This window comes from Cryptotermes secundus, unplaced genomic scaffold (assembly GCF_002891405.2).
Source record: "Cryptotermes secundus unplaced genomic scaffold, Csec_1.0 scaffold579, whole genome shotgun sequence".
Taxonomy (NCBI): Eukaryota; Metazoa; Arthropoda; class Insecta; order Blattodea; family Kalotermitidae; genus Cryptotermes; species Cryptotermes secundus.
The window spans coordinates 1,364,597-1,373,537 of NW_019719366.1; the positions used below are offsets into that span (position 1 = coordinate 1,364,597).

Sequence of the window (8,941 nt, forward strand, 5' to 3'; positions counted from 1 at the left end):
GATTTGAATGCCCTATTTTCACTATCAACTTTTCTCAATTTACTATTTGACATGCTGTATCACTTACAATAACTTCAAACACAATTTTAATTGAAAAACAGTTCTACACTCACACTCCGTAATCACACTTCACTTTCTAAAATTGCACTAACTGGGAGACATTTCTGCTGAAACTGGCACTTAACAAAGGCCAGGATGCCGAGAGAAACAGTAAACATCCCATTCCTGAGAGCAAGCTGAGAAAATGGTTACTATTTTGAAGGTGTTATAAATCCTTCAGCACTACGGTCTTCCCTTCAGTGTCATCTCCCTACAGAAGTAGGGTTGGGGGACTTGGAATTTCCATGACATGAACACAGTTATTAGAAAACAGTTTGAACTGTCCAACTCAGTAAGAACGTATACAATCAACTACAAAATGCTGTAAGCTAATGAAACGTCCTATTAAAAACTGAATTCTATGCCAATACAGCTGTGAAGTTAAGATTTTTGAAAATAAACCTGAGACGTGGCGGGGGGCTGGAGTAAATCAAGTTGCGGGCTGCCAGTTGGCCATTGCTGATCTAGAAGAGGGTGGACACCTGGCCAACTTAATTAACCAACTGACTTAACACAAAGGTAAAGTATCTTTCTTGCCAAGTTGATAGCTGTTTATTGGCTATAGAAATTCCCCAGTTTTATGGAACTCAAAAGTTCATTACTATATCCATAAGAATGGATCATATGTTCAGCCAGTTGAATCCATTTTAGTCACACAAGATTCTGACGTCAGTGTGACACCAATGCCATTCAATGTATCATTCTGAAAGTTTGTGTGTCAACGTATTTCCAAACAAGAAGTTCTTTAAAGAACTTATGATGCTGACTTTACTTCAAATACTTCAGTCTACATGGTGAGACCAGCTTAACTGCAAATCAATAATTATTTCTTTAGTGATCAATTTCTGTGCATAATTACCACCAAATTCTGAACATGTTTATCATCCATGCACAACACAACTGGGCTACAGCATGCACTTGTTCAGCAAGCCCCAATACACTTAACGTCTCACTGTTTGCAATGTTGTCACGTTAGTGACCAGACATTAGGTTTGGATTGATAACTGGATTTACTGAAGGCCCGTTAACTTGTAACTACAAATAATCTTATGCTTTCGCTAATCTACACAACCTACAAATCACTACTGCAAACACTAAGTCTTCTATGCCTTCACTAGCCGCTGCTTGGTGGCAGTCTAACATTGCAACTCAAAACTAACTGCCAATCTCTGACACAACTAACTGTTAACTCAGCTGGTGTGCTCATTATACATATAAGCTCAGCATGGACCGCATATAAAACACCGCTTCCAAGTACTTCTCTATTGTTGACTGATGTGTTATATACAATGTCATGTAACTTCAAACAAGGCCCCGCATCCCTAGTCAAATCCCACGCATAGCTTGTGGTGGGAGGAGTTTCTTAACACTCATTCTTCCACTGGCCGCCTGTCACTTCTCACACCCTACACCCCCTTGACTGAAATTTTTCTTATGTGCATTCAAGATTACTCTTGGCCTTGGTCGAAGCTATGTGACACTTGCTATAAGCGGGCAGTTGCTGAGTGACCCTATGAGCATTGTTGAAGTAGGAGCGTGTTTTACTTGTCAAGAAAACGTGTTTCCCAGCCGCTGTCTAGCAATGGACATTACTGCCAAGTTTAAGCCTGGCTGCCAGAACTGTAACAGCAGATTTAAATCCACATGATACAGGTTAAATTTATCAGATACTACATAAGCTCAAAGCATCACATTGCTACCATCAAACATGACACTTCTTTATTATTATTCAAATAGCTAGTTATTTCTTTTGATACTGAGGAATATTTTTGTTCAATCTCAATGTGACAAATAACAAAGGGTCTGAAATCAATACCTTATAAGTCATAACGTCCTTAATACAGTTGATGATGGCATCACGATGTCCTTCTCCCTCAAGGACAGGTCCCTTTATTTCCTTCAGTAATTCTGAGTAAGCATCTAAGGCTGTCATAACAACAGTCCGTTCCTCATCTGTACGGATGAGTTCAGCGCACTTTGGGATTAGCACCGAGAGAGCTTTGGACAGAACTAGACACAAAAACATTCCAACAACTAAATTCACTTGTTTGACCCTTATGTGAGTCCCTGACATAAAACAATTACTAAATCTGTAATATTTATGTTTCTTGCCATTGCAGGCAGTTCTTTGCCTTCACCATGAGGGACAGAATCACAGATATGTAAGAAATGGATGAATGCCTGGTTGATGCTGCTACTTCTAGCAATTTTCATTCACCATTGATCCAAATAATCTTAGCACTGTAAGGATTAAAACAATACAGGAACAGTACAAAAATTACTAGCAACTGGGCACAATGGCAGCGAAAGTACATATGTGACCTCTGTTCAGCACTCCCTCATATGAAGGCAATGTACGTACAACCCTGCATTATTTTGGAGACTTACTTTTTATACATTTCAATTTTTCTGTCTTATAATTTACAAGCAGACACAGTAGTACACCTTTAACTTCAAGCTCCCAGTTTATCTGCCTGTCTCTTTGTGTACGTTTACACACACATTATGGAGTAAGAAACAAGGACTGCACACTGCATATTTAAAGATAATGTCTTCTGGGATTTGGTACTGTGTAGCCTGGTAGAAGTTCACCGATGTTTCAGATAAACATGAAGCCTCCATCTTCAGAATAGATGAAGAACTGAGAACAGAAAAAAGTGGTATGGATATGAAAAGACGTCCAATTGGGCTAAGAGCCTTGACTGAAGCAAAATAAGTAAAGAGAGCAGTGCAAATATTTGTGGCTTGGCTTACTATTCTGTCCTGAAGATGCAGGTACCACACTCCTCCAAAATGTTGGTAAAGTTTTACCAGACAAAATTGCGTAACATCCCAGAAGACAGTAATCTTCATTGCTACTGCTGTGAGAACCCCAATTTTCATTACATATATGATCACGAATAAGCTCCTCGATGGACACACTGTCAATGTAGTTACCGAGTTCTACCACTTACCCACTTTCCCTTCTGGGGTCTTAATGTCATTGAAAGAGATACAGAACTGACGAAGGGCATCTACAGCAGCTTTACGAATATCATCCTGAGGGTAGTTAATCATTTTAAACACTCCTTCAAAACTTCTCTCCAAGAACGGTACGAACGCTTCTCTGAGGGGTAAAGGGAAACAAAATACATCAGAATAAAGAACATAATACTGTATGGCTAGCAACTTTTACTGTGGTGATTCATACTCACCCAGTATTTTTTGCAATCTCTGTCAAAGCTATGCATGCCTCTTCTTTTTCTTCCACATAAACATTCTCAACACTGTAACCTAAAAGGAAATCAACAGATTATGGAATACCTCTCCAAGGCCCTGTAAAAGTAAAAAAGTAAAGTAAAGCTATCCCTGTAACAGGCCGTTTAGGCCCATAGGGTTGTGAGACGTTGAGGATCCCATACTATCTAGACAATCAGCTCAAAGATGGTGGTAAGGTTGTCAGCCTTACGCGCCGGCTGCACTTTACTCCCCAGGAAAATTATTAAATTAATTCCTGGTACTCATTTCTGTTAGAGGCTGAGTAAACACCAGGGCCTAGTGCGGCTGGAAGGATTAGGTCAATTGAAAAAAATCCAATGACCTCATCGGGGAATTGAACCCGCGACCTTCTGGCTTGTAGCATAGCCCCTCAACCAACTACGCTACCGCGTGCCCCTGTACATTCTTCAATGCATCACTGGCTTGCTGGGCCATGGAAATCCATAAAGCCAACTTTTTCAGAGTTCTTGAAGGGTCCTCTGTCTACCACAGTGGTGCCAAGAATTTTCACTCTGCTTTCTCAGGCAGTCTCTTACTTCAGACATTGCCCTGCTTCCATGAGGAATTAGCATTTGATTTTAATAAGTTACAGAGTATACATACAAAAATACATAGTTAAACTAACTGAGGATTTTGAACATGCTTTTTCAAAACACATGTAGGAATTGCTTAGGAATCCTACATTTCTCCCAGATGAAGACTGTGAAAAATGTACTTTACCTGCAATATCTTCATCTTCAACTTCATCTTCTTCAGAATCTTTTTCAATATCTTCTTCCTCTGAAGTATCACTCAAATCTTCATATACAGGAAAGGCTGAAGTCTCATCATCCTTGTAATGTGGCTGCAATAAACACAGTAATCTTATATGAACTGCATTTTAATCTGAGGTTTTAATTAAAACAAAGAAACACACACAATGGGTCTAATCAGGTGTGTAATAAAAATGAATTTTATTATGAAATAGAATTATAAATGCATTAGTTTTTTGATCCACTTGAATCCTCCAAAGTAATTCAGACAGTAGCTGATGATCATTTATTTTACTTATTTATTCCTTATTTAATGATGTTATCAGAAGCCACAACTATATAGCATCGACTGTTACAATAATTAGTAACAAATTGCAAATAATGTGGTAAGAAATAGATGTGGCCTAATTTGAAGTACTATTCTCGAGTTTGTCAGAAGGGACTGACGAAAACTATGAAGATCCTTAAGTCAGGATAGTTGGTGTCCCAGTCAAGATGTGACTCAGACATTTCCAAACACAAATCAGATGCACTACTGCTTGAGACAATATGCTCAGCCTGAAGTTCATGATATAGACATCCCTTATGATGACAGATGGGACATGTGGCAGCTTAGTTGGTTAAGGCACTATGCTACGAGCTGGAATGTCATGGGTTTGAGTCCCAATGAGGTGGAGTTTTTCAATTTACCTAATCCTTCCAGTCACACTATGGCCCTGGGGTCAATTCAGCCTCTAACAGAAATAAGTACCAGGAATCTTCCTAGGGAGTAAAGAGTAGCTGGCGCATAAGACTGACAATCTTAGCCCCATCTTTGAGCTGAATGTCTAAGAGAAAATGTGGGAGCCTCGACATCTCACAACCCTATGGGCCTTCACAGCTTGTTACGGGGATAGCTTTACCTTTATGATGAAAGACTTAGGCACAGATATACAGTGAAACACCTATTTAAGGTTTCTTTGGGGACTAGTGGATTTGAACATAATCTCAGGAAAATCTTAAATGGCGGTAATTTAATACAGACTGGAGCACTGAAGTTGAATTTCAAATGAGGGGAACCCCAAATCAAGGAACATCAAATTAAAGTTGTACTCTGATTATTTTTCTGTTCTTTAAGGAAGGGCCTCACAGGATTGAAATCACTTCCCCAAACAAATGGGAGCATTTAGTTCAAAAAGCACAGTGCACATTTGGTAAACACATTCACTGAATTACACAGAAGAATATGGTACCACATATTTAAATCTTTAAACTGTGGCACAAAACAGCAAAAGAAAAAAAAATCATAGAATACTTCAATGATGATGGAATATCAGTTTCACCTAAAATATGCCCCATGAGATGGACAGCATGTTACGAGTACATCTCTCCAGCAGTAATAATTGGAAAACTATGTTGAAAACGGCCCCTGGAGACCTAGCACATCTTAAGAAAATGGGTGTGAGGGTGTGAACAGGCTTAAAACTGTTTGAGTAAAGGGTCCAGTGGTAGAATCCTGCAAACAAGGTAAAGTATCTTCAGGTTCCATAAAAGGTGAGGAATTTCCTGGCACAGTGGATGACTAAACATTAGCTTCTCGAGAAGTGCCCTGCTCCAGAATTGAAAACATAATTACAAGAGATGACTAACAGAGCAGGATGTTTCTGCAGTTGGTAAGATAATTAGAAGTGACTGTGCAACACATGTGTGTGCTGACAACATGTGACACAGCACAACCACTACTTACCAAAATTCCAGCAGTACTCGTCAGAGCATCTAACATCATTTCAACTATAGTTGGCAGTATGTTTCTCATGTCGTCCTTCAGCACTGTGGACAGTGCGGCAAACAAGCCATAACAACTTTTCCGTTGTTCAGGGTCATCTGTTTTACTTAGGAGATTCAGACCTAGCTGAGCAGTTCCCTGGGCTAGGGGTAAGAAATGCTCTGGTCCTACACTTCGTGCAAGTACACCAAGTGTATCTGTGGAGAAATGTTAGATATTTTCAAATTAAAAGTATTAATTTATGTGTCCTTATTATTATTATTTGAAAGGCAGCATCTGAAATGCATAAGTTTTGGTGCATGGTATCATTATACAAACACATTAAGATACTAAACCCCTGCTTATGTGCAAACCTTTGACTCATACTACTAGGGAGGATTTTACATGCTATTTGAATCATATATGTCTGCAAAAGACTTAGCTGAAGACAATGCATTCTTATTCACAACACGGGTGATACATTATTTACTAGGGAAAAAGGTGTAGTTCTCTTGCACAGGTTAAAACTACTGCACCAGTGTGCACCAGTTACTACAGTTATAACCTGTCATCACATTCTTACTGCATCGAGCAATACAAGTGCACTGAAAATGGCGTTAAATGCAGTTGTATGGACTGCAAATTTTATTAAACTCAAACAACTAAAATCAAAAACTTCCAGTGAACTATGTGAGTAGCAGTTATATAATACTGCTGCTGCACACTCAGATTCAATAGTTACCACAATGTAAGCTTTCAGTTTGTGTATTCTCAATGAATTCAGTAATTGTATTTAGTTTTATCATCCCCTTAAAATTTTCACCATGTTTGTGCAACGCTGTGTGGCTTCAGATATCAGTATGTTTAGATTACATTTTTGCGAGTATCAATTTAATTGATCATTTTAAAGTACAGCCATCACATATACCTCAGAACACAAAGAAGTTGAGTTCTTGTTGCACAATAGAGTTTTGGAGGATGTGATAAAAAAAGTCACCAAGTGTCTTTCTACATTGAACAACTTTTTGACTGAAATGAGAGTCAAATAAATGACACTGTTTGGTCAGACACATTTAGCATTTACAAGACCTATAAGTTAGTGTGAAAGAGTATATTCCACAAGGGTTAGAAGGTTTCCACTGGTTACATAATAAATCTAGGCACCTTCTGGCAGGACAACAGAACAATGTGACAAGTTAACTGATATTTTAAGAGATGTACATTTGAAAGATACACAGAGAAATCTTAACTTTTTGGCCAATCTGAAGTGCTTCTACATATTCCAAATGGAGGTGTGAAGAAACTACTTCCTTCTGCAGCTATATATCTGTCTGAAATAGTCTTGTCAAGGAATGACGAAACAAATATGAAATACTGTAGCAGACTTAACACAGAACTAGAGGTAACGATACAGCTTTCCAACATTCCACCTGACTTTAAGATCCACACAGACAGTAAGCAGACCCACCACTTACATTAGATAAATACAACATAAGCAACTTTCTGAAGTATGAGATGGATTAATCTGAACCTTTTGCGTATAGTGTTATACCTGAGAAACAAGCATTAAAAAAATAAGCATCCGTGTGTGGGTTCCATGAAAGCATTTCACCACTAAGTGTTCTGGAGCAGTAAAATGTTGAAGAACAACTGCTATAGTGTTTTTTGGCAACTGCCAATTCATTACATGAGTATTATGTTGGAAACCGTCCATTTTATAAGGCAGTATTTGATACATACAATATTTTGTGAGCTGGCTGTACTTCTATCTTCAGGTGACTGGTTGTCATTACACAGATTCTTTCATAATTACTTTCTATTACTATTTTTTTGATACCAGTACCTCAGACAATGCAAAGAACCCAACATGATACTGGTATAGTAAAAGCCTGAGATATCTTAGATGAATACTATATTTATTCATTTACTGTAAGTCTTCAAACTTGGAGTGTGAATATTACTTTTTTTTTATTGCTAGTGGGGTGGGACTAAGTCCCTTGTACTGCGGCCACTTCTGGCCTATTGTACCAGCCCCAGATGATAGGTGAGGGTGATTGTGGAGCAATTGGTGGAATGAAGATTGACAGGAAAAACCGAAGTACTTGGAGAAAACCTAACCCAGCACCACTTTGTCCACCACAAATCTCACTTGACCAGACCCAGGATCAAACCTGGGCTGCCGCGGTGGGAAGCCAGCAACTAACTGCTTGAGCTATAGCGCGGCCGTGAATATTACTTAGATCAATGGAGTACTGACTGAGAAGTTAAATGTAATTTCTTAGTAATATTAAATGAAGATGAAAATACGAAGACAGAATTATTGTTCAAAAATTTCAGAAACATAGGTTATTATACAATGTCCCATACATATGCACAAGCTATGAGAGGCGTGACACAGTGCTCTACAAACAGACCTGCTTATACATCAGCTAAATATCCTCATGTGAAGCAACGAACACAACACTTTCAGCAATTCACACCTGTAACTCAACTTTCAAAAGTGCCGGCCACTATTACACACAAATTGTTTTCAAAAGCACATCTTCAGCTTCAGCTTGTATACTCATCTTGCACCATTACAAATAGTGTCCAGAGCATATTCTAATTCATCCATTTGTGTACACCATATTCTTACATGTATTTTGTTCATGTTGATTCCCACCCTGCAACATGTCTTCCATACACAATTATTATAATGTAGTTACTGAAATATAAAACAATTTTTTTTTCTCCTAACTTTTACTTAATTTAAAAATTAGGGGTCTCACATTCATAATGATTTTATGTTGGGCACCATATTCAAATAATTCCAGTTTTGATAAATATCTTGTATAAAGAAAGTGAAACACCTTCCATTTCAATGCTGATATCAGTGGTATAACTCCTAGGCTCAGTACACGGGCCATAATGAAAATCACATTACATGGTGTGTTCAAAAAGTATCGAGCCTTCTTTATTCCCACGTAAACCAATGAAGCGCGGGAGGGTCCCTTCGGTGGAGATGTGGAGGGGACATTCATGCGCAGTCGTGAATTTTTTCCCGCCTGCAGCAAGCGTCAGTCACTGGCAGGGAGGAAGGGCGTGTCGT

At 38.6% G+C, this 8,941-nt stretch overlaps 1 protein-coding gene across 1 annotated transcript in view; it reads right to left on the reverse strand.

The window, feature by feature from the left end:
- LOC111864980 (importin-4) overlaps positions 1–8,941 on the reverse strand; it is a gene marked incomplete at its 5' end in the record, with an annotated part of 21,517 nt that overhangs the window by 9,761 nt on the left and 2,815 nt on the right. The window contains 5 exons of the mRNA XM_033751712.1: positions 1,916–2,109; positions 3,054–3,205; positions 3,294–3,372; positions 4,078–4,201; positions 5,836–6,071. Of these exons, the coding sequence (XP_033607603.1) occupies positions 1,916–2,109; positions 3,054–3,205; positions 3,294–3,372; positions 4,078–4,201; positions 5,836–6,071 (785 nt within the window). The remainder of the gene's footprint in view (positions 1–1,915; positions 2,110–3,053; positions 3,206–3,293; positions 3,373–4,077; positions 4,202–5,835; positions 6,072–8,941) is intronic.